This window comes from Sarcophilus harrisii, chromosome 2 (genome assembly GCF_902635505.1).
Source record: "Sarcophilus harrisii chromosome 2, mSarHar1.11, whole genome shotgun sequence".
NCBI classification, from domain to species: Eukaryota; Metazoa; Chordata; class Mammalia; order Dasyuromorphia; family Dasyuridae; genus Sarcophilus; species Sarcophilus harrisii.
The window spans coordinates 124,481,459-124,506,675 of NC_045427.1; the positions used below are offsets into that span (position 1 = coordinate 124,481,459).

Genomic DNA, 25,217 nt, shown 5'->3' on the forward strand with positions numbered 1-25,217 from the left:
TAAAATACAATGCTAAGCTCTAGGAACACGAAGAGAAAATTAGGAACAGTCACTTCTTTCAAGGAGTTCAAGATCTCATGGGAGATCTCCACAATGAAATGTTACGTAAGTTACAAATAAAATGGAAAAGGTCAGTAGTAGTTAGGTGTTGGTGTTTCTTTTCCAATACACAGCCAGGTGATAAAAGTTCAGATCTTTTATTGTGTCCTTCAATATAGTCCAGTTAGCTCAGGCCTATCTCTCTGCTTGGCTCCAAGAGCTCTTGCAGCTTTGTCCTTGGCTTCTGCCTCTGCTTTCTTCAGCCTCCAGCCAGCACCAAGGTAGAAGATGCAATGAATTCTCTCTTGCTTCGAAGATAGGACTTGTGGGCTTCTTCCCAGAGTGCTCCTCTCCGACTCCTGGGAATGTTCCCAACTAACTCTTTTTCAGCTCTAAGACCTTCCTGTATATATGTGATCTCCCAAAGGTTAACTCCGCCTTCTGGAGAGAAAGGGATTCTGGGTTATCTCCCAGAGTGCTCTCTGGCCCCAAGGGAGGTGTGAATTCAGTTATCTCATACTAATTAATCCCTGAAATCTCCCAAACATGTGAACTCCATTGAGTACTTAAATACTTATGAGCTCTCTAAAGGTGTGAACACAAGCATTGTTTCTATCAGTTGTACTTAGTACCTTGTTTCAAGTTCTGGCCCAAAATATCTCCTCCTAAGATCAAATCAATCATATTGAACCATGCCAAATTAGATAATTATTGTTTCTATCAACTCTAATGGCTTAACAATTTGTAAAGATTCCAACAGTTAGGGGCCAGGGACAAAGCACATGGTAATGCATCTTTAATGTCATTTACATGGACAAATCTTGAATTTTTGATGTTGAACCATTTGACAATGCCAAGGACCGTGCTGCTGAGAACTATCTTTTCTGGGTCTTCATAGTTGGGGCTTCAATACCTGAAGAAGCAATGGCCAGGTTGGGTTTCCAAAGTAATTTCCCAGGGCTTCAGGAGATGGGCTAGAAGCAGGACCCTAGAGATGTTGCTACTCCCAGGAATCTTGGTCTTCCCTTCCCATCTATGGAAGTAACTCAGTAGTTGGTGTTACTGATGTTGAGAAAGGTGACCCCATTATCCATAATCATTATTCCTTTCAATGACAGTTGTAGGAGCTGAACTGAAAGTGGGATTGTCACTGAGGGTCCTGTCCAGTGACCTAAAAGTCAATTAGGAGGAAAGTGGAATGCCTAAATTGTTCCTGGCAACTAGAGGGTACCTTATTTTAATGAGATAGGTGGGACACCAGTGCTAAAATAAGATTTTCACGTTCCTACCTAAAACTGGAATGAGGATTAGTAAATCTAAGGCAAGCCAAGAATAAAGGGAGAAGAAAAAAACATTTAGAAGCATGTGAGCTTCAAAAAAAAAGTGGGGGATAAACTCAATGGAACTAATCTGCCACCTTACCTCATGAATTATCAACTTGGAAATTTCAATCCATCTATGCAAACTATAGTCTTAAATTTCAAGTAACTGGGACAGTGTTAAAGCTAAGAATTCAAGAAAATTGCCATTTTTTTCTTACCAAGAATATATTTTGTCCTTTCAAGACTGAGCCCAAATTCTCAGGCCTTCCTTGATGCTACTTTTACCTTTCTCATGTACTTGTGTGGGTATTACTGGAGGGGAAGTCAGATAAGTATACACAGGTAAGTATACAATACACGCTAGGGAACAATGAGGACAAAAGGAAGGTATAGGGTTTTAAGAAAATTTGAGAAAGCAGTGAATACTTTTCAAATTTTATTGATGCTTTAAAAAAAAGGCACCTGGAAACTATTTCCTGATTATTTCTACTATCTCCTCATTCCCAAACTTCAATGAACCATTGTAACAAAGAAAAACAAGGTAGCAAAACCCACCTACAAAGGAGCTACATCTGGTGGCTTTGCAAAATCCTGCAACCAGTCTCCCACCCCTCTGGCAAGGAAGAAAATGTGTCTGATGATCTGCCATCCTAGACTAAGATGGAGCAATGCCACTAATCAGAGTTTGGCTGCCATTTTGGGTAGTTATCATTTATGTTATTATAGTTCCATCTTTTACAAGAAGCCCTTCCTGATCCCCCTCCCCCTTAATGCTAATGCCTTTCCTAAGTGGATTATCTCAAATTTACATATATTTGACTAGTCATTGTGTTCATTGTTCTTCAGGTTCTAATTTCTTCATTCCTTATCATTTTCCATCAGCTACTGTTTGTTTTCCACTCTGAGAATGTCAAGCCTCCTTCTAGATAATCTCTTCTTGGATACTGATTCAGTTTTCCTCCCCTCCTCCCCCCCCACCCCCATTTTAAATAAACCTCTATAATAAACACCACACATTGTTTTCAAAGCTGCCCAGCTTTTCATTGCTTTCTTTTGTTTTTCCTGGTGAACTTTTTACTTTATTTTTTCCGCTCTTGCTGCCCTGCATCCTAACGAAGGCTACAATTAAGGATGGATATATATATATACACACATAAAGATAAATATCTATAAATATACACATATATACACTCATACCCACATATATAAGACCATACTATTTGCTCCTATCAAATGTTTTTCTGCAAGTGGATAGCATCTTTCTTATTAAGTCCAACTCTTTCCATGTTTTTCCAAATCAATCAGCTGATCATTTCCCATATCAGCAATATTCTTCTCTGGATTCAAACAGCATTTTCTTTGCTATTTATAATAGTCAAAATGACTTGGTTGCTCAAAGTTCTTCTTAAAATAATACTGCCGTTACTGTACACAATGTTCTCTTGGTTCTGCTCATTGTGCTCTTCATTATTTCTCCACATTTATCAAAAATCATTGAGTCATTTTTTATAGCAGAATAATATCCCATCATGAGCATATACCACAATTTGTTCAGCTTTCCCTGATAGGCATCCCCACGATTTCCAATTCTTTGCTACCACATAGAGAACGATTATATTTTAGAACATGTATATTCTCTTCCATTTTCCCTATCTTGGGAAACAGACCTATAGTGCTATTGCTGGGTCAAAATTTAAGTGTCATTCAACCAAAAAGTTTAAACAAGTTTAATTGCATTTCTCAAAAAATATTTAAAAAATTAGTCGATTCCCAATACCTTCCACCTCCCACATAAAAATCTCCTTTGTAGCAAAGAGAAACAAAGCTTTTCTCAAATTTCTCACTCTTTCCCAGAAAAGCTGGACCTTCATATCCCCACTTATAGTATATTAACCTGTTTTTCCATCGTCCCTCTGATGTTGACCATTTTGATCTTTTCCCAGAGGATCATAGATTTGTTGGTCTATGGATCTGAGGAGATGAGCTAATCCAACTCCCACATGAAGTGAAAACCAGGTTGAGAAAGTCTTTGTGATTTGTCCAGCAAAGTCAGGATTCAAGCCCAAGTGCTCAGACCCCAGGAGGAGCATTTTTGAAGTATTAAGTAAAACACCAGTTTGGCCATTCAGACACTGATCATTTGTACTTACCCTTCTGAAAACTATTTGTATCCATTCACCACTTATTGGAGAGGGGGAGGGGGAGATGGTCTTTGGTTTTAACAAATAAATTAGGGGTGGTCAGCTGAATTGAGATTACAGATAGGGATCTTTGTCAGAAACAAGTACCTCACATAATAATAAAATGTTTTAAAATGTTAAATCTGATATCACCTGAAATAGGTTGTTGCTATTTTACAGATGAGGAAACTGAAGCTGAAAGAACCCATCTGAGAAATGTGTGCCCTAGAACCTTGCTAACGTGACAAGAGCACCCCTGATTTATAGTGCTTTCTAGAGCCCCATGTTGAGATGCCAAAATGTACTGTGTTTTCCAGAATCCCACATCTGGGTGCCAAAATGTATGGTCCGGACTAGCTCTCTGGAGGATCTCAGGGACTAGCCCCAGTCCTTGCTCTTAGAGGAGGAGTAATAAGACAGGAATTCATATGAATGGTCAAACATGGAGTCTTTATTTCAGTTTCTCTCAGCCTTAAATATCTTAGTGCAATTACATCACCACAGCTCACTGAGCATGTGCTAACTATAGTATAGTACATCACTACAGCATGTGCTGTGCTATGTGCTAGCTATAAGCACCTTGCTATTATGTAAATACTTTCCTGCAAGTATCTCTGCTTCAAATAGAACACAGGTTGTCCTAAACCCCCCTCTCCCCCACTTCTCAGGAAGGGTGAGACGCCCCAAGGGGAGATGGGAAGCCGAACCAGACATTGTCAGCAGGTTCCCTTTGGGCTGAAGGGTCTTATACTTCACCCAGAGTTCCCCCACTGTCTGGGGGCCCTCTACACTGACTGATGTGCAGTGATTGTGGGTCTGCTTCAAAAATGATCAGCAACTGAGTGTCAGGGTTCTTGTGGAAGGAATCACTGTCAGGTACCTCCACCACTGCAGGAATAGGCGGTATTTTTTATATTCTTTTGCTTTGGGACTCTTTCAGTGATTTCTATCCCTTGATTTCCATGAAGCCAGAGATCACCCCTCCTTCAAGTGACAGCTGTGTCAATTGGGAACCAATCAGCAGGATTTCAGAGAGGCCTACATGAACTGATGCTAAGTGAAGTGAGCAGAAGCAGAAGATCATTATACATGGCAACAAGAAGACTATATAATGATCAATTCTGATGGACGTGGCTCTTTTCAACAGTGAGGTGTTTCAGGCCAGTTTCAATGTTCTTGTGATGGAGAGAACCATCTGCACCCAGAGGACTGTGGGAACTGAGTATGAATCACAACATAGTATTTTTATTCTTTGTGGTTTGCCTGCATTGTTTTCATTTTTTTTCCTTTTTGATCTGATTTTTCTAGTACAGCATGATAAATGTGGAAATATGTATAGAAGAATTGCACAATTTTAACATATATTGCCATCAAGGGGAGAGGATGAGGGGAAAGGAGAGAAAAAATTTAGAACATAAGATTTTGTAAGGGTGAATATTGAAAATTATCCATGTATATATTTTGAAAATAAAAAGCTTTAATTAAATAAATATATATATATTTTCCTTTGTTACAAGGGACAGTTCAGGGGCTCAGATTGGCATGAAATAATTAAAATAAAAGGTATCAGTACAACTTTAGATTAATATATGGGGCAGCTAGATGGCCCAGTAGATAGAGCAGCAGCTCTGAAGTCCGGAGGTCCTGAGTTCAAATCTAGCCTCAGACACTTAACACTTCCTAGCTGTGTGCCCCTGGACATGTCACTTAACCCCAATTGCCTCTGGGGAAAAAAAAATAGATGGATACCATTCCACTCTTTTTCTTTTGGATTTGAATACGTTTTACATCCCATCCAACTTAATGTAAGCTCCTCGAAGGCCAAAGATGGTTTTCACTTTTGTCTTTGAGTACTCGGTGTACATAGTAGCCTACTACTACACTGCAAGCAGCAAGAAGACAGGGGTATTGAGCTGTGTGTTATTAATCTGTATTTCTCCCAGGGAAGATCACAGTGCTCTGCATAGATTAAATCCTTAATGTTTGTTGAATTATAAGAAATGTTATGGTACTCAAGTCTACCAGAATTTATTTGCTGAACTCTTTTGCAGGTTCCTTTTCTTTTTAACATAGCTTCTTTCTTGCAGTTGGTACCCTATGCTTGCAGGAAGCAACAAAGTGGAACAGCAGGTAGGTCTCTGGGCCAGGAGTCAAGAAAATCTGAATTCAAATCCTGCCTCAGACACTTAGCTATGTGAGTCTGGTCAACTTACTTGATTTCTATTTGCCTGTTTCCTCAACTGTAAGATGGAGATAATAGCGCTTTCCTCTCAGGGTTGTTGTAAAGATCCAGTGATATATTTGTAAAGTGGTGGGCACATATTAGATAATATTTAAATGCTTATCCCTTTCCCAATTTCCTTGAAAGCCAAATTTGTGACGAGTGTCAGGGCTAAGCAAAAGAGAAATTTCCCAGATTTCTGGGAAAATCCCAGGAAACAGATGCCAAGATACAAGCATGTCCCAGGATACATTTCATATGTAAGGCAGCATGGTAGAAGGGGTGGAGTGCTGGGCTTGTAGTCAGAGACCTAGATTCAAATTCTCCTTTTCTTTAATAAATATCTATTAACTGATTAACAAAAACTTAATGCTTTTTGATGGATACTAACTGTATGATCTTGGGCAAATTAATATGTTTAACTCAGTAAGTTTCCTCGGACATAGATGCCTAGTCATAGATAGGTTTGCATTGGTGAAAAGGAGATCTGAGCTACAGAATCACACATACTCAGCTTTGCATTTAGAATTTTTCATACCTGTGCCCCAAAAGAAGCGAAGGCTATATGCCCATGCTACCCACTGGGGACTACCTCTATGTGAAGGGCCATGATTGAGATCAGCAGATGGCGCCCTTGGCTAAAGCTTTCAGATTTCATTCACTCCCACTGAATCATCTAGATTAAAATGCTCTCATGGGCCTACAGGAGGGTGGGGTGCTGGGGAAGAAGGTGTGATCAAAAGGAGGAAATGATTTTAACTGGCTAGCACGGACTTCATTACAGGAGATTGTACTGTTTTTTCCAGTGCTTCAACATGGAAGGCAACACCAAAGTCCTGAAGGATTTTATTAAAATAGAAAATCACGCTGAAGTCACTGTAGTCTTTTGAAAAACTTCCAAAAATGCCGAGGTTCATCAGTAGCACACTGATCACCTGGAGGTTTCTTGTTTTGTTTCATTTGGAGGTATCAACATGAGACGGCGGTGGTGGGTTTTAAATACACTGAAGGAATCACAGATGTTCTAAATGGATTAAAGAAATAAAACATGGCCGATGAAAAGACAGTCTCAGCAGTCAAATCATCACAGCCTAGAGCCAGGATTCCAGCAATAGAAATGAAGAGATTATGGAGGACTGGTAAGAGCTGAAGGGGGCCAAGAGGTTAATCAATGAAACCTTAAACTACCAAAGGAGGGCTTCTCCAAAATCACAATGCAAAATTGTTCTGGGTCTCAATTTCCCCATCTGAATAAAAGCAGGATTAGATCAGATGATCTTTAAAGTCCCTAAATTCTAATGTTCTCATCTGCTTTTAAGAAATAAAGGATAGGACAGGTAAGTGGGGCAGTGAATAGATGCTGGGTCTGGCCTCAGACATTTATTAGCTGTGTGACCCTGGGCAAGTCACTTAACCCTGATTTGTCTCTCAAGGAGAAACTGCAAACAAGATGAAGTCCTTCACCCTTATTCTCATCCCCTACATAAATTACGGACATAAGCAGCTGAATTACCCCCATCTTCCTGCTGAGTTTATTGTGCACAATATCATTTGAAAAATGCACTTCAGACCCTGTTCATCACTACCATCAAGTCACTAAAATAGATTTTAAGGTTCACAAAGCCCTGTCCTTTTCTCAGCCTGTAAACTAAATATTGGTTTTCTAATAAAGAGATAAAATATATAGAGACTAAATAGCTAAAAATAATAGCAAGTATTCTTTGAGCTAGGGCTCAAACTCAGGTATTGTCTCCTCCTAGTTCAGTACTTTATCCACCAGTACACCAAGCAAAATCAATTCTCCTATCAGGAAGAAGCCAAAGTACAGGGCAGGAGTATGCTGGTAAATGTTTAAAAATGGCTCTCTAAAAATGTAGTGCAACAAGCACACTTTTAAATTTAATCTACTTTTTTTAAATGTACTAATGAATGCTTTCTTAAATCTAGACAACCAACAATACAATAAATCAAGCTTTGATTTGTACTGTTTGCCAGTTTTTAATGTGTAAATGCTCACATTACAAGTTTCACAATTGGCTTGCTAGTAAGACCTAGCTCTAGTACATTCCTGGACAGGCTAAAGTTAGTAGATAGTCAACATTCAGAAGAATCCAAATTCTCTAGTCCAATTTTCTTGTCCAGTTTCATTTCCCAATCTGCAAAATTCTTTCTTTCCTTTTTTTTTTTTTGGGGGGGGGGTATACAAACTAGTCTTCTTATTCTACCTTTGGGCTAAGGAAGCAGCCTGATAGAATGGCAAAAATGCTGAACTTGAAATCAAGAGACTTTAGATCTCAAGAGCCTTGAACTTTTGTTCAAAATCCACTTCTGACAAGCTGACTGCCTATATAATAATGGCAAGCATCTTCAATCTCTAGAATTTAGATGTGCAAAACTGCCCCTTCCTACTCAGACCCTTGAGTGGAAGAGGTAATTCCCTTACTGGACACCTACCAGGAAAAACTCACTTAATCTTTAAAATCATTGTTTTCCATTCTCTTGTGCATAGACTGGTTTATAAGGTAGGCAGACAGCTTACCCAACACTCCCCTAGGCTACCATGTGACCAGAAGCAAATGGTAGGTAAAGCCCATCCTATGGCCTATCCTGGACTTTGGGCTGCCTATTCTGTGTTTATTCTTTCCCAATATTAGACGAATAAGCATTCCTGAGATAGAAATGTTAAGGTTTGGAGGCTAACCTAGTGAGTTTGAGAGGTGTAGAAATCCTGGGTCTTTTAGTTGGAACTGACTAGTAAAAAAGGAAGAAGCTCCCAACAAATACTCTGGTACTTCCTGAAAATAACCACTGGCAAAAGAAAAAGTCCTGATCTGGCTTACTAGAAGAAATCTACTATCAAGAGGAAAGTAAAGAAAGTAAATTGTGGTTTATCTACTCAAGAATTAGTCCACTAACTAATGACAAAAATAATGCCAAAAAATGACAATGACAAAAAGCTTTTTATTCTAATTATGTTTAAGGAGCCATCTCCCAAGAGTACAAAACAATAGCTATATTATAATCATATATATATATATATACACAACATGATTATATATAATTTAATTATTAAATTACTGAATCCTGTTTTTTTTCTTCAATATCTATTCACATTTTGTGTTTGGCATTTTTTCCTTTGCATACAAATATTAAATACCTGTCCCTCATTTGGTTCCTATTGTATACTTAGTAACTTTCTTTTCTCCCCCTTAGAGACCCCAGATATGGATCAAAACTTAAGTAAATTATTTTCTCAAACAGTTAAGATGTAGCAAGAGTAGGAGAAATAGTAGCTACTTATTAGAGGCCAGGAATCTATAGGTCTGAACTTAATGGGGGGGAAGAGAGGGGGAAAGGAGGAAAGAAGGACCAAAGCAGAAGGGGCCCTTTAGTGAAGAGGAATAGATGCACTGCCCTTAACCTCTTGGGCCTAGAAAGGATGAGCAATTCTGACAAGTAAGGGAAACAAGGAGTAAGGAGATCTGGAGAATGAATCCCTTGGAACCTTAGGTCCCATTGTACAGGCACAGTGGTACCCCATGGAAACAGAACTTAGAATGTCTCCAAGTGGGCTACTGGGTAGGAGTTCACTTGAAATTCATTAAGATTTTGGGATCCCATGGCCTTCACTGTGTCCAATCAGTGGGAGGGGTTCTGTTACCTCCAGGAAACTGGGATATAAGATCACAATAGGCTAGCAAGGGGCGCCTGATCAATTTAGTCATTGGGAGGTGGTACGAGTGGGGAAACCACATGAGGCAGTTTTGTTTATGATCACTCCCTTCCCACCTACATCTTACAATTATCTGGGAGGCAAGAGGACAATCATAAAAAACCCCTAAATCCACCTCTTATGGAAAAGGTTTCTGCTCCAACATCCTGATTTTTGCATCAGTTACTAGACAGTCTGAGTATCCTTCACTTCTCGAGAATTCTAGGCTTTCCCTATGTGTTTTGACATAAAAACTATATAAAGATTCAGGGCTTTATATGCAGTCCTCTTTTTCTGTTCTCTGTATGGAGAAATTATTACATTTGTTGACGTTTGCCATATTCATAATGACAAAAAGAAAACTTTGTTGGAAAAAAGCACCTATGATTGTTACCAATGTCAGGCATACAAAGCACATGAGCAAAATTTGCAATTCAAAATTCAAAGATCTCCAAAACATTTCTCTGTGCTTTAGCAAACATCTGAATCGTTATGGTCAAAAATTTACTCAAGAGAGTCAACTTTAGTTAAGGGTGAGTAAAGTTAGGACTGCAAAAATCTGTTAGAGCAAGGGTCTTTTTTATTTTTTGCTGAGGCAACTGGGATTAAGTGATTTGCTCAGGGTCACACAGCTAGGAAGTATTAAATGTCTTGAGACCACATTTGAACTCAGATCCTCCTGATTTCAGGGTGTCACCTAGCTGCCCCTGTAAGGGTCTTTTTTAAACATGGTTTCCTTAACTTTAGGATGAATTCACAAAACTTGAATCAGTTGTATTAGGATTGCGCTTCCCAGTGTTTCCAAGTCAACAAAGTTTCTGTGTGACCAAGAGGAGCTCTCCAAAAGTTTGGGGAAAGAGCCATTTAAATTGGAGACAAAAAAGAAGGGTCTGATTTTTTCATAATGGGGAATGTAGAGATTATCCACCCATTTAAATCATTAATCCTTCTGGTCTGCCAAAGGTAGTAAAAGAATTTCCAGCATTAAATTTCCAGCATTAATAGCAGAGGTCCTCAAACAGCAGATCTTAAAGTTTCCCAAGTTAATTATAAAGATGAAACTCTACTCCTCTCCCCACAAAAAGCAGCCAACCAAGTGGTGCAACAGCCAGTAGCAGCAGTGCCTTCCCTGATCTGCTCACCCCCTCAATGAGACCTTGTTGCCATAAATTTGTTGGAGGTTTCAATTAGTGAAAGCAGGGCTGATACTTAAATAGCCCCTAACACAACCTTCATCCAGGTTGGTGAATAGAGCCAATTGTCCCCATAATTCTAGAAACACAAATGGTTTTAAAACTAAATGGAATTGGGCCTTGGGCTAGCTGCAGATGTAAATGAAACAATCCTTTGAGATAGGGAAGGAGTGTTAATGTTTATATAGATAACCAAAGGTTTAATGAGCACTGTAGGGTATCTTGAGGTAATTGTCAATAACAAGTAGCAGACATTTATATAGAAATTTAAGATTGCTAAAGTATTTATATCTACTGTATTTCAGTTGATCCTCACAAAGCCCAAATGAGTTAACTAGCACAGAGGAGGAAAGTGAGATCTCAGAAAGATGTAATGGTTTGCCTGGGGTCACAATAGTAAAGGTCAAAAGGATTCTCCTGCCGCCATGTGCAAGTTCTCTCTCCATTGCAAAAGGCTGGATTTGGTATCCGAGTGACTACATTCAAATTAGTACTTCTGCTCACTCTTGGTGAAGGACCTGGGTCCCAACTTCCTCATCCCAAAAAAGATCTGGAACAGATTTCTATGGATGATCCCTCCCATTTCTGAATCCTACCATCATATCACATCAAATAAGGTCTGAGCCTTTAATAATTATAGCTGAAAGGGAGAAAAAGAGTTGTTCCTCCTGTGAATTCCAAGCTCACAAAGAGATGGGTAGGTGATTCCTTTCATGAGTGATTATTCCTATAAATCAATTCAACTTTCTGAGTGAAGAAAAACAGTCTTTAGTAATCCACTGACACAGGTCTTAGAACAGGATATATTTATTTAGTGTTCTCAGAGATTGGAGTTCACTTCTTTAAAAAACAAAATTAAAGAAATCCAAAGGTCCCAAAGTAACAATGTAGGAAAGATCAAATACAAACATTATAGAATTGAAGGACACCAGGACATTTTATTTTTATTTCACAAACATCTTCTACAGCAGACTATGAGAAACATGCTCAAAGTGAGGTTTGGTAATAAATTCCCCATGATCTAGATTAGCTTCTCAGTTCAATGTCAGGAATCCTTCAGCTCTGGAGGCAGCACTGACTTAATCAGTAACTGAGAAAGTGCATCAGATTCTCCATACCTTTAACATGCATCTTAATACTGGCTAAGAAGCATCAACGACCTTCCTTCACACTTCCGGAATTTAGGGACAGTCCCAATTCTTGAGGCTTTCTTTTTTCTTTCTCTCTCTTCCTTCTTTCCCTCCCTTTCTTGTTTTCTGTCTTTATATACAGTCATTGTGTGTGTATGTGTGTGTGTGTGTGTGTTTTATGTATGTAAAAGAAATTCTCTCTTTTACCATCAGCCTGGGAAGTATATTTTTTTCTCTTCCACCCTTCTGTGTCCTGAAAGGCATGCCTCCCCCCCCCAAAAGTAAACAAAAGGAGAAAGCCCAGTTTCTAAGGTACCACAGGATATAAGAAATTTTCTGGGTAGAGGTTTGACACCATAGGAGTCTGACTCTAAATAAATTTGGTGCTTGCTAAGGCACTGATTCCTTTCAGAAGGTTTGACAGGGCACTGTCAAACACAGCATCTCCTGCCATGGAGATATGTAGGACACATCTCTGTCTAGATACCAATTAGGTTTTAAAAACACAGCTTGGAAGCAAGTCTCCATTCTCCTACTGGTTTATTTAAAAGCCCGAGACCTGCCCAGAACTGCTACAATCAGTTTTTTATAAATTTGCCAAACTATGCTAATGGCTCAAAAAACAGTTAAGGCTTTTCAGCACATAAATTAAATTAGAGGAGATTCTCAGGAGATCTAGTAGGATGATCTCCAAAAGGCTGCTTATTGAGGTATTGCTGCAGAATGAGTTTTCCCCAGCAGTCTTGGGGAGTTGGAGGCATTTGAACCAAAGATGCCTCTTTTGTTCTCGGTCTCCAAAGAGCACTCAGGTCCCTTTCCCTCATCTGAAGTTGTCCCACTCAAATACCAATTGTTGTTACATACCTGAGGTCCTAGCAAGAAAGATTATCAAACTGATCATCTATCATGAGGGGTACTGCACATCTTCACACCAGCCTCTTCTTAAAAAAAAAAAAGAGAAACTCTGCAAAACAAACCTGTTTCCCAAGTCTTCCAGAATACTTGGGTCATCACAGTAAAAAACAAGTTTTATATAAAGAAATAAAATAAGCACAAATATATACATATACATTTTCATAATTCAAGAGAAGATAGAGGTGTGTATGTATATGTGTAAATATTCTGCATCACTACAAAATACAAGTTATCTGAAAAAAAAAAAAAAAGCTTCCAGTAGTCTCTGATGTTGTAGAACATTAAATATAAGTTTTAAGTAAACCTACTCATCCCTAAAAAAAAAAGCCATTTAGATAAATGGAGTATAGTACACCCTTTAGATTAAAGTGCTCTGAAATAACAAATACTGTAGCAAAAGCAATCCTTAAAAAAAAAAAAAAAAAAAAGATTTTCTTCTTGTCCACCAAGCAAAGCACTATTTACTTTTTGAAATTTGAAATGGGAGCAACTTTACCCTCAAATCTATTCCCAAATGAATATCCTTTAACTACAAGTCAAGCATGTTCACAGTCTCTATCTCAACACACAAACAACTTAGAGATGAGGTGTGCAATACAGAAGCATCCCAATGGCATCGACTAACATATTCACAAGAGCACAAATAACCTAGTTTTGTGAATGAGCTATAAAAAATATATTTTTTTAAATAAGAAAATTAATGCAAATGCAGAAATGTATGCCGTCTTCTTGCTTTTCCCAATTCCTACCAGGATTACTGTTGTACTTTTCTCCCCTCTTTATTCCCTTGGTATGGAACCAAGAGAAAGCAGCAGCAGGAAACTAAAGTACATGGATAGATTATGTTGCATTAACAATCTGGGTCATTTCTGATTTCTCCTAATTTTGGAAAATTATTACTAAATATGTTAAGGCTGTAACTTCCTCAGTTTCTTAGAAATGAGCCAGATTCACTTCAAGTGGATCCAAAAAAGCACTCTTACTCTAGAGCCCCTCATACTTCTCTGTGTTTCCCATATCTTAGGATGGCATGCTCCATCGAAAGTCTGTTCTCTTAAGACTGAAGAAATTGGAGATTTAAGTGCAGTCACTTGTGACTTAAAGGAAGCACATGGAAAACATCCTTACAAAAGATGTATAGGCTATGCAGATATTCCTGCATATCCTATATTCCATTCTCCTACTGGTTTATTTAAAAGCCCCTGAGACCTGCCCAGAACTGCTACAATCAATTTTTTATAAATATACCAAACTGATACATTCCTAATATATTCCTAATATGCAAGGTGAGGTTATGGAAAGAATGCTGAACTTTGAACTAAGTCCTAGATTTTAAACCCAGTTCTTAATAGTTAATATGACTTTTAGGTTGGAATTAACCTGCCATTGTCTCCTTAAGGTTTAACCCGTCTCAAATTTCCTTTCTATAATTCTATAATTTTCCTGCCCAGGGGGAAACTGGTATCAAGATACCAGTAATTCTCACAGTCTCCCTGACCATATGCAAGATGGTAAATGACAGCTGCATTATCAGCTTTCCCCATTTTATCTCTTAATTTCATGGCCTGCAGTAAAAAGATCACACAGGCCTAGCCAAAGCACAATATATGAAACCAGGAGTTTGTGTTCATTTAGGAAATCTCCAGGCACTTTTAAAAAGTAGTCCCTAAATGTTCCTGCCAAGGGTAAATGAAAAACTAGAGTTAAATCTAAGAATCAATATCAAAAAATATAAAAGTATCAAAATTTAGCATCTAAGGCCAGGAAAGCTACACTCAAGCTAATAAGCATCAAGAAAATGAGTCTATCCTTTGTTGTAAAGGCTCACAGACACAGTCTTTGAAAGGTACGAAAAAAATCCAAACATCAAAGTTAGAAAACCCTAGAAGTAAAAATGCATGAATGATTTCTGTGCCTTCTGATCAATCTTATAACTATGCCCATAGTATGAATAAAATATTTTATGATGAACTTAAAGGGAAAACATCTTGAATAAAATTATGGAAATATATATTAAGAGATTCCCTGTCATAATTAGCCTGCCTTCAGTTGGTGGATAGACTCTTTTGCCAGAGTACTTATGAGGCAGTGAGTTGGCGATTCATATTCCAATCCTACTTGCCAGGTGTCAACACAGAAAGTCCACGACCTCAAAGAGAGGTATAAAACTCAAAAAAAATAATTTCATTCCTTTATTGTCACGACTCACATCTTCCCTGCTTTATTCTTTAATTGTGCTGGACAGCGGAGGATATTGGGGGTCTCTTCCATGACTCTGACAAGCAAGTTGTCTATGTAGTCCTCCAGCTCACGCACCTGGAACTCCTTCTTGTTTATAGTTTCCTTCTGTTTTAGAACCAGCTGGATTAGCTCGTCGTGGGTTAACTGAGTATAAGCGAATTCAGGATCAGATGGCTTGTATTTCTTTAGAATTTAAAAGAAAAAAAAAAAAACAAGAAAAATCAAACTAGAAATGAAAATAACAGTAAACAAGCATTATAAGTACTAAATTCTAGGATTACAAAGAAGGACAAAAAACCAAGGTCCCTAACCTCAAGAAACTCACACTTTAATGGGGAAGAGATACAGGTAAATAACTATAAATGCAAGATTTAGAATAAAAATGAGAGAATCTCAGAGGAAAAAGTAGAAGGGAAGAATCAGTAAAGAATTTTAACAGAAGCTGAAATTTGTGCTGAACCTTAAAAGATGTTGGTCGAAGAGGCAAGGGGAGGGAGCATTACAGGGAAAGGAGACACAGTGTGAAGATGGGAGTGTCTTGTGTCAGGAGTCACAAGATCAGCATTCACTCTCTCAGAAGTGATAAAGGGGAATAAAGGGAAAGAAAACTTAAACTCTGGATTATAAAAGAAAACTTAAACCCTGGATTGTAACTGTTTAGAGTAGGGGGATGAAATGGTCAGATTCGAGCTTTAGGAAGATCACTTGGGCAACTGAGCATAGGATGGACTGGAATGGGGAGAAACCTGAGACAAAGGAACAAATCAAAAGCCTATCACAGTAGCCTAGACGAGGTTTTGAGAGACAGCAGCAGCATGGCAACAGTGGAGAGAAGTAGATAAATAGAAAAGATATTGTGAAGGTAGAAACCCCAAAAGTTGCCAACAGGATAAATGGGGTGACAAACAAGGACCTGAGAATGAAATCTTGGGTCTACAAGACTGGTGGTAATAAGGGAGGCTGGGAAAGAGCATAGGAAGGAAAAATAATGAATTTTGTTTTGGTTATGTTGAGTATGAGATGTCCATGAGACAATGTGAAATATTCAAGTTAATGATATGAGAATGGAGGTAAGGAAAGAGACTGCAGCTAGACAAACCAATCCACAGAGAAAGTCCATGCAAGTGTAAGAGATCACCAAGAGAAATGATACTGACTGTCCAGCACAGAGTCTTGGAGGACCCCCATTGGTGGGTAAGAATGTCAAGAAGTTGACAGTATCCAAGAGAGGAAGATAAGGACTGAGAAGGGCCCATTAGATCTGCTGATGAAGAGACTATCAGTGACTTTGGAGAGAGCAGTTTGGGTCAAATGATGACTTAGGAGGCCATATTGCTGAGGATAAGAGGAGGAAGTGGAGTCAACTAGTATAGACTGTTTTCTCAAAGCATTTAGGCTTTCCAGGGAGGAGATGCGGGATGATAGTTAACAGGAACGTTCAGATCAAATTAAAGGTTTGTTTTGTATTTTTTGAAAGGACTGGGGAGACATGGACATGTTTGTAAGTATGAGGAAAATAACCAATAAATAGAGAAAGGTGAGTATTAGTGAGAAAGTGGAGATGACAGAGAGGACGATTTGCTGAAGAAGACAGTATAGAAAGGAGTCAAAGATATATCAAGATTTGCCTGGACAAGGAAAAGCCCTTGAGTAAGACAGCACAGAAGAAATAAGAATGAGAAAAGACACCTGAGATAGATATGAGATAGAAGAGATAGAATCAGCAAATGGTCTGTTTTTTGTGTTTGTTTGTTGTTGTTTTTTTTTTTTTTGGGGGGGGGGGGGGGGGAGGTTGGTGAATCATGAAACAAGTCGAAGGCCTTCAGATGGAAGAGTGGGAAGGAGTTCCATGAGAGATGGAAGAAGGAATGTAAAGGTTTTTTTTTTGTTTTGTTTTGTTTTTTTTATTAAATAACTTTTTATTGACAGAACCCATGCCAGGGTAATTTTTTACATCATTATCCCTTGCACTCACTTCTGTTCCGATTTTTCCCCTCCCTCCCTCCACCCTCTCCCCAAGATGGCAAGCAGTCCTATACATGTTAAATAGATTACAGTAGATCCTGGATACAATATATGTGTGCAGAACCGAACAGTTTTCTTGTTGCTCAGGGAGAATTGGATTTAGAAGGTATAAATAACCCAGGAAGAAGAACAAAAATGCAAGCAGTGGAATGTAAAGTTTTTAAAGCAACACAGGGAAACACAGTATCCTAAGAAGACTTGCTAATTAAGTCATACATTCCAGTCCCTAAAAAGATGACAATGGCAGTCCCACTATCAGGTTGATCTTGGAAAAAAATGACAATTCATGCTATCAATCATCACAAGAATAAATATGAAAGTTTTAAAAATCATTAATATTCAAATGAAAGAAGAATCACTCTGGTACAACAGAAAAAATGATGTCTAAAGAGTTCGAGGCTCTGAGTTTGAATCTAAGCTCTGCTACTTACCACCTACTTTGGTGACTCTACAACTCCACTTCCTCATCTGTAAAATGAGGGAATTAGACTACATAACCCCTCCATTCTAGTTTGGAAACCCTATGATCCTCAGCCCTAGATCTTATATGAAGAGACAGAAAGCTGAGATACAGGTTCAGGGGGAAAAAAAAGGGGGGGGGGAGCAGTAATAGCTCACTTTCTAGATCCATTATGGGGAGCTGATTATAAGCATCAGTAAAATATTTAAGAGTGGCACTGCAAACTCCACACCCCATGCAGAGGCCTTAGTGTAAGCCATTTGGGAATACTTATTTCAAGTACATAGGGGATCAAAGGCACACATCTCTAAATCAAAATCACCACCATCGAGTGCCCGAGGCCACTGCAGCTCTGTCCCAGGCCCTCCTGTTCTTTCCCAAGATGAAAGGGCAGAGTGCTTCCAAAGAGTTCCCCTGCTTTCCTGGCACCTTAGGCCTGGCTGTGCTCTGGCCCAGGTCCACCGAGGAGCAGGAGGACCCCCCCAAGCTCGTCAGTAGTGGAACCAAGACAGTTCAAGAGCCACCAACACTGGCACTGCTAGAAAGCCCTCCCAGTACCAGGCTTGGACCTTCGTTCCCTTCCCTCCCCCCAGTACCCACACCTTCCCTAGCTGGAGCTCAGAGGGTGACAGCTATTCACAACAGCTAAGTCAAAAGGTGAATCTCTGTTTTCAACTTAAAAACTCCCTCTAGCTCAGTGGAAAAAGTCCTCTTGCATGCTAACATCAGACACAAAGAACACCTGGGGCTGACCAAAGGGATCGATGACAAGTAGCAAACAACCGCTTTAACATACAGCAGGAGTGAGCACGCAGGGCCACTTAGAACAAGGAAGTGACCGGGTAAGTGAGCCCACTGGCCCACGGTCGGACAGGGAGCAGAAGCAGCTCCCTGTGTGCCGAGGCTGGGGACGCTCCCTCCACCACACACAGCAGAGGGTTCCCTGAGGCATGGCCCCAAACCAGAGACCAGTCTCATTCTCAGTGCTATTTAACCTTCTGAGACAGTTAAAGGGGCTGTACTTGGACAACGTGAAGAAGTGATGAGCTTCCACTTACAGCAGACAAAGGCGACATTCTCTGAGATGGCATGTTTGGCTCTACCTCTCGTTCCATGGATTCTGAGACCCAGCCAAGTACCAGAAAGGTGCAGGTCCAGAGGAAAGTGAGATACTAAGACAACAGTCCCCATCCAACAACTCCCCCCAAACAGGGAGGAGACAGCTGTCAGTCACCTCAGTCACGACCAGCTCTTTGCGACCCCATATGGGGCTTTCTTGGCAGAGACACTGGAGAGGTTTGCCATTTCCTTCTCCAGCTTATCTTACAGATGAGGAAACTGAGGCACACAGGGTTAAGTGATGTTCCCAGACAGTATAGATACACATACAGATAGTACATGTCTGAGGAAGGATTTGAACTTAGGTCTTTCTGATTCCAAATCTAGTAGATGACAAAGACAGCCAAAGAATGGAGTGGAAAGTATGAGAACTTCTATAAGAAAATAGATAACATAGAAACCAGGGGAAGAAGTATTGATCAAAGGTTGGCTACAATCCTATGAAAGATGAAATCAGAAAAAAGGGGACTATATTAAACAGGCACACAAGGTTTATATAAAGAAATGGAAATAAAGCTAGATTTATACATCTTGGTGATGAGACTACAGGAAAGGGTTATCCTTGAATGAAGAAAGAACAGTTCTTATCAAATTGGAAAAAATTAAGTGGCATTTAAACAATACAGTAATATATATATATATATATATATATATATATATATATATATATATATATATATACTACTTGAAATTTGTTTGCATTATGATGACAAGGGCATATTTATTTGGCAACAGCCTGATTTTTCAATTTAGTTTATGTCATCGCTAATATAAAGAAGTAATTATAATAGTCTTAGTAATTCCAAGAACTGTCAAATCAATTCCTATAAAACTTTTAACTCCATTAATGTACAAAATTATATCTAATTCCAAGATAGAAGATGTGCTGGTTTCTATAGTTGGATGGATTGACTTGATATTTTATGAGTTTAATTTTGCTTTTTTTTTTTTTAAATCAATTTGCCAGCTCTTTTGCCCCCCCCAAAAAGGTAAAATAAACAGTATAGTAACATTTGTAAAGCTTTATTTTCATCCATTATTTCTTTTTGATCTTCACTAAGACCTTGTGAAGCAAATATAACAGGCATTATACGCAAATTACAAAAAAGGGGAACTGAGAGGCAGAGAGGTCAAGTAGTTTGCTCACACACATACAGCTAGCAAGAGCAGCAGTTGAAACTTAAATCCGTATTTTCCTAATTCTAGTTTTTAGTATTCTAGCTATTATGCTAGCTGCTTCCTTCAGAAGACAGGATGAAGATAGGTGGGTGTGATGAAACTAGGAAGTTCCAGTCAGATGTTGTCCTCAAGCTTCTCAGCAAAATAGGAAGTGAAGTCATAGACAGTTACAGCCAGGGAAACATCAGGGGTTTTCCATATTACCCAAAGAGAATGAAGTAATACAATTCATTTAATTTTTCTACTTTCAAACTGAAGTTTTAAGTCACTTGTGCACCAAGTGCATTTCGCAGCAATATAAAATAAATGAACATGTTCTCCATGTCTAACAACATAGGCCTTCATTGACATGTACAACCCCAAACCTACTTCAGAGACCTTTTGCCACAAGCAATCAGAGTACAGAGAAAGAGTACAGAGTAATCATATAAACCCTGCAGCAGAACCCAAAGCTCAAGAGCTTTGGAATTCATTTAATTTTCCTACTTTCAAATTGAAGTTTTAAGTCACTTGTGTACCAAGTGCATTTTCAGTCCTGTTAGGGTTCCCAATACTCAATTATAAAGTGCTGGGGCATTAACACATTAGCAGAGAGAAAAGAAGCACTGTACTGACCCTGCTGTTTCTTGTTTAGTTGAGAAGGTCTTAATAACTCCAGCTTTGCAATTCCTTTGCTTACCCTCCCCCTGCTATGGCAACATTCCAAAGAAAGGCATTAACATAAATATTGTCTTAGAACTGAAGTACAAAGCACTTATTATAAATTTGGCCTAGTTAACTGGATGGTCCAGGAAACATTATAATTCTATTAATTTGGAATATGAACAATATAGTATAATACAGTAAGTTTTTAAGACAACAAAAAAAGTCAGAGGTTAGAAGGAAGATATATTAAGTAACATTAAGAAATGAGACAAGTACTTTTTACTACCTCTTGTTCTGGGGGCAAGATTGGAGGAAGGAAAGAGAAGAGCCTATAATTATTAATAGTATTTTACCCATCAAAGCACACTACTTTGATTAAGTACACATTGAAGAGAGGCTAAAACATCTCCAACTGATGGAGAACTGAGTGCTCCACTTTGGAATCCAACTGCATTCCATTCCAAAGTAAAAAGCCAGCGAGGGTGAGGTAGTGGGGGAGGAAACTGCAGAACCCTCCTAGCTTTTATTACTGGACCCTTCTTTCATGCCTTCCTGCTCTCTCCTTCAGTTTACCAGTTGCTGGCATCATATCTTAGGGAGGCAGCAGCCTCTATTCTATTGAGTGTATAGTACAGACATTCAAACAGGCATTTGGTCAGTCATAATTTAAGCCGAGTAGTTAAAAAAAAAAAAAGCTTATTTTATTTCTCCTCCAAACTACATTTCTCTTAGAGGGAAGGCAGAGATTTTTAGTGGTATAAGCCTATTGTTTGTTTGGAGGGAAAGAAGGGATTGTAGGGACAGGAGAAGTCACAGGAGCAAATCCAACCCCTTATTTTACACACCTCCTGCCCCAGAGCTGAAAGGGATCTGAAGGGCCCCACCTCCCTCCTTTTACAGACAAGTACCCTAAGGTACAACAGATGCAAGCCATAAAATACTATGTAAACATGAGCTGTTGTTTTTGCTTATTTAAAGGAATCCTGATTCTTTGTGAACAACCAGTCTCATACTCACTCAGATAAGAATGAATCAGTGAGCATGCTCTTTTATAAGACAAGATACTTTTCTGCCAAAGAAGACTCCTCCTAGAGGAGCAACTATCAAATACAGATGTGCAACTGATTATTTGCAAACAGCAAGATAATTTTTTTGATTTTGGTTTCCTACATTATTGAAATGCAAGAAGAAATGGACACCAAAATGGTTAACTCTGGAATGTCTAAAAGATACAAAATGTCAATTCATAAAAACTACAAATACATTCAACTCAATCAAAAAGCTGGGAAATGGACAAATAAAAACAAAAATAAAAGATACCTGCCCTCAAAAAGCTTATCATCCCACTGGGGAAGGAAGATTTAGAAAACCAGAATAGGCCAAAATTCACTAAGGCTGACCTCTACGAGTATATCTGTACTAAAAATGAGAAATTTCTAAAAGCTGAGCAGCTGATGTGCCAATATGGAACTCTCAGAGGAAACATACCTTTATAATGGCCTCATTAAGCAAGTTCTCATTGATGATGGTAGCAGTACCCAAACTAGTGGGAAGGGTCTTTGTTGCTGTTGTATTCATTGGTTTCACAGGATGAGTTCTGCAAGAAAAGGAGGGAAGGGATAGAAAAATGGATTTATTTAGACCAATTAGACAAAGAAAACATTACCCAGTAAGGTCCTAGAAGTCACAAAACAATTATCCCCCATTCTCCAGTCCCCAAACAGTCCAATCTTAGAGTTTCTAAAGAAGCACAACAAATCAAAACCAATCATTTAGAAGCAGTCAAGTGCTACCCAAGTCAGGTATTTTGACCTTTCCAAACACACTGACCACTTTTCCAATAATGTATGCTACGAGCCAGTTAAATACAGATTCTCCTCTCTTAGAGCCATTTCTATAAACCATTAAAGACTATGCAAACCAACTACATCTTTAGCCTCCTCATAGGAAGGGCAATCACAGTGTCTTATGTGGCCAATACTTAAAAACAAAATCTAAACACTGGAGCAAGAGCCAGAAATATAAAAAGAAAAGTAAATTGTAAATGTTTATTAGAAAAAAATTGTCTTTAAATATCTAAAGCTGTTCCTGGGGACAGTTCAGAATCTGTTTGCAGCATATTCCATCAGAATTTTCTTTTACAGGTCAGACCCTAGCTTTACAATTGGTCCCTACAACTATCACAACTAAGGCCTTAAAACAGACCCTGCACTGGTTCATTTATCTGCCATTTAGTAGGTGAACCTCTACGTATCTGGTCTCTTAAAAGCCTGGGATTTGGGGGCTCTCAGAACCAAAACAGCCTTTGGGGTGACACTGAAAAAAATCAAGTATCCCATACTTATGTAGAAGGATCTGCCCAGTCTCTCACCTGTGCTTGGCAGACACAGTGCTTCCACTAGTTGGCTGAGCAGGGAATGGATGTGGCTCTGAGGGCGAAACCCACGCCCGGAGAAGCTGCTTCTTCTTGTCAGAATTTTCAACTTTAGCAGCCAAGCTCTCTGCTGTTGTTTTTTGGGGAGATTCTGCTCTATTTGTGTGATAAGTGTTAGAGTGTAGAGAGCCAGGAAGAGAGTGTGTTGCATTAAAGTTCTCAGAAAGGGAGTGACCCAAAACAGGAGAGCCCTGGAAAGATGATCTGGGACTGCTACTTTCCTCAGTGTACTTTTCCTCCTCCCTCCTTTCTTGCTTCTCCAAACTCACAGGGCTGGGGATGTCTGTATCTACACCTACACCTTCTTCCCCATGGAGTAGTTTGCAAATGCCCACTACTATGCTCTGCCTTGAAGACAATGGAGCGGAACTAACCAAAGCTTCAGGTTTTTGCACTTGGAGGGCATTTTCCTCCTCTTGCAACAAGGTGGCTACCTCAGGGCTCAGTCCCACCGACAGACTCTGGTTTTCCACCTCAGAAGAGTCAGCCAATGAGCCAAAAAATGGTGTTTCTGTGTCCATGTCATTCTTTGTGGTTGGAGTCATTCTGATATCTTCCAACTGTTCCACCCTCTCATCATCTGATGTTACTTCTGGAATAGAGGGAAGTGTCAGGTTCAGATCCCCCATAACTGGAGATCTGAGTTCTGAAACTGAGTCAAGACTTTTCAGAGGGTCGGACAGCAGGCCTTCGTGATCGCTAGCTTTGCTCTGATAATTCTCACTATAATTTTCATATCGTTCAATGCTGAATGATGGAATGGCCTTTTCTGAGCCAGATTCCCTCACCAGTTGTCCTGAAGAATGCTTCTCCTGAGATTCAGACATCAACACACTGCCAACAAGTGGAACAAAGATGCCAGTCATGGAAGCTGGTTCATCATGAGAGAGTCCAAAAACAACTGTTGCTCCTGATTTTAGTGGTAAAGAAAGACTTTCGGGTTCAGTTGTCATCATTTTCTTAACATTCTCTGATCCTGTATCATTAGACTTCAGCTCTAAAGGTTTGTTTTTCTCCTTTTCCATAAAACAAATGGGCTTTTCTACCTCCTCTTCTGAAAATAGCTCTTCAGAAAAGGACACACGCTTCTTGATCTTCTTACAGCCCCCTCTCTCACAGACACCAGTTAAGGTGCTTTTTCCAACTATAGAGTCAAGTGGTATGTCCAAATCTTCCATCTTATGAGGTAACTCGGCTCCCTCATTAGCAGAAACAATTCCATCTTCACTGACTTGGTCTTCCAAAGATGACCCACATGAAGATGCAAGTTCTTTACTTCCTTCCTTCCAAAGTTTTCCACTATCACTTCTGTCTTGAATGAGAGTACTATTTTGTTGGGAGTCTTTAGCTGGAGGGAGATATTCTGGGCTACTTACTTGGGGAAATGTAGGGACCTTTTCTTCTTTTTGTTCTTTTGTGAGATGCTTATCATTTGCAATTTCCATTAGTTCCAGGGAGGGTCTTGAGGATTCCCTGCTCCCCCTACTCTTCCCTACATCTATCTCCCCGATCTCTTCTCTGGAGACTCCATTTCTTTCATACAATGGAGAACACTTATCAAGTGATTCTGGGGAACCAGATGAAGCATTTGAAACTTGAATTAAACCTTCTTTTTGAGATTTCACTGCTAGAAGGAAAGAAGGTTCGGAACTGGTCTGGCTCTCCTGAGAAAAAGGCCAGTTTTCAATTGGAATAGAGGTTGAAACTGGATCTATGGTGGGAGGTGAGAAAGAGGAAAGGACAGAAAGATTAGAAGATTCTGTCTCTGATTTTTGCCCCAGGTTAGAATGTAAGGAATCAAGACTAGAACCAGAGGTGGAGGTGGAAAAGAAAAAAGAAGAATCACAAAGAGAAGGGGGAAGCTTTGCTTTGGATGGAGCCTCTGGAGTCACTCCCAGTCTGTGAAAAGGACAAAATAAATCTGCAGGTCAGTTGCAGATGCGATGTCTACACACACACACACACACACACACACACACACACACACACTCTTCCAAAGAGGAATTTTATACTTTTGGCAACATGATTATATTAGAAGTCAAAAAGAATTTAAACATCCTAGGAGAACTGAGGCCAATGCTTGAAACACAAAAGAAGTATGTTGTTATCAAGCATGTCTACCACACTTGGGCTTGTCAGTTATGACGTGGGACAGAGAGTAAGAAACATCTTAAGAGTTTCATTTAGAAGATAGATCCAGTCATATTGTTTTAATTATTATAGCAGTAAAAAGATATTTGAAATTCTTAAAGCATTAAAGCTGATAGATCATAGGGCAGGGGACAGTGTGTGTGTGTGTGTGTGTGTGTGTGTGTGTGTGTGAAGTGAGCAGAGTCTCCCCAAAAAAAGTAATGCATGGCCCAAAACACAGAAATACCGCTGCTGTGAATGTAAGTCAGGCC

The 25,217-nt window shown here is 39.2% G+C and overlaps 1 protein-coding gene across 3 annotated transcripts in view; it reads right to left on the minus strand.

Moving 5' to 3' along the window:
* Positions 1–11,458: 11,458 nt before the first annotated feature.
* The window catches only part of RAB11FIP1 (RAB11 family interacting protein 1), a 62,138-nt gene continuing 48,379 nt past the window's right edge, over positions 11,459–25,217 (minus strand). For 2 of the 3 annotated variants that reach the window (XM_031950688.1, XM_023494712.2), the window contains exons 4-6: positions 22,753–24,714; positions 21,870–21,978; positions 11,459–15,136 (exon numbers count right to left, since the gene is read on the minus strand). In XM_031950688.1, the coding sequence (XP_031806548.1) occupies positions 14,918–15,136; positions 21,870–21,978; positions 22,753–24,714 (2,290 nt within the window). In that variant the 3' untranslated portion in view covers positions 11,459–14,917. The remainder of the gene's footprint in view (positions 15,137–21,869; positions 21,979–22,752; positions 24,715–25,217) is intronic. The other variant, XM_012539963.3, reaches the window with a different exon arrangement.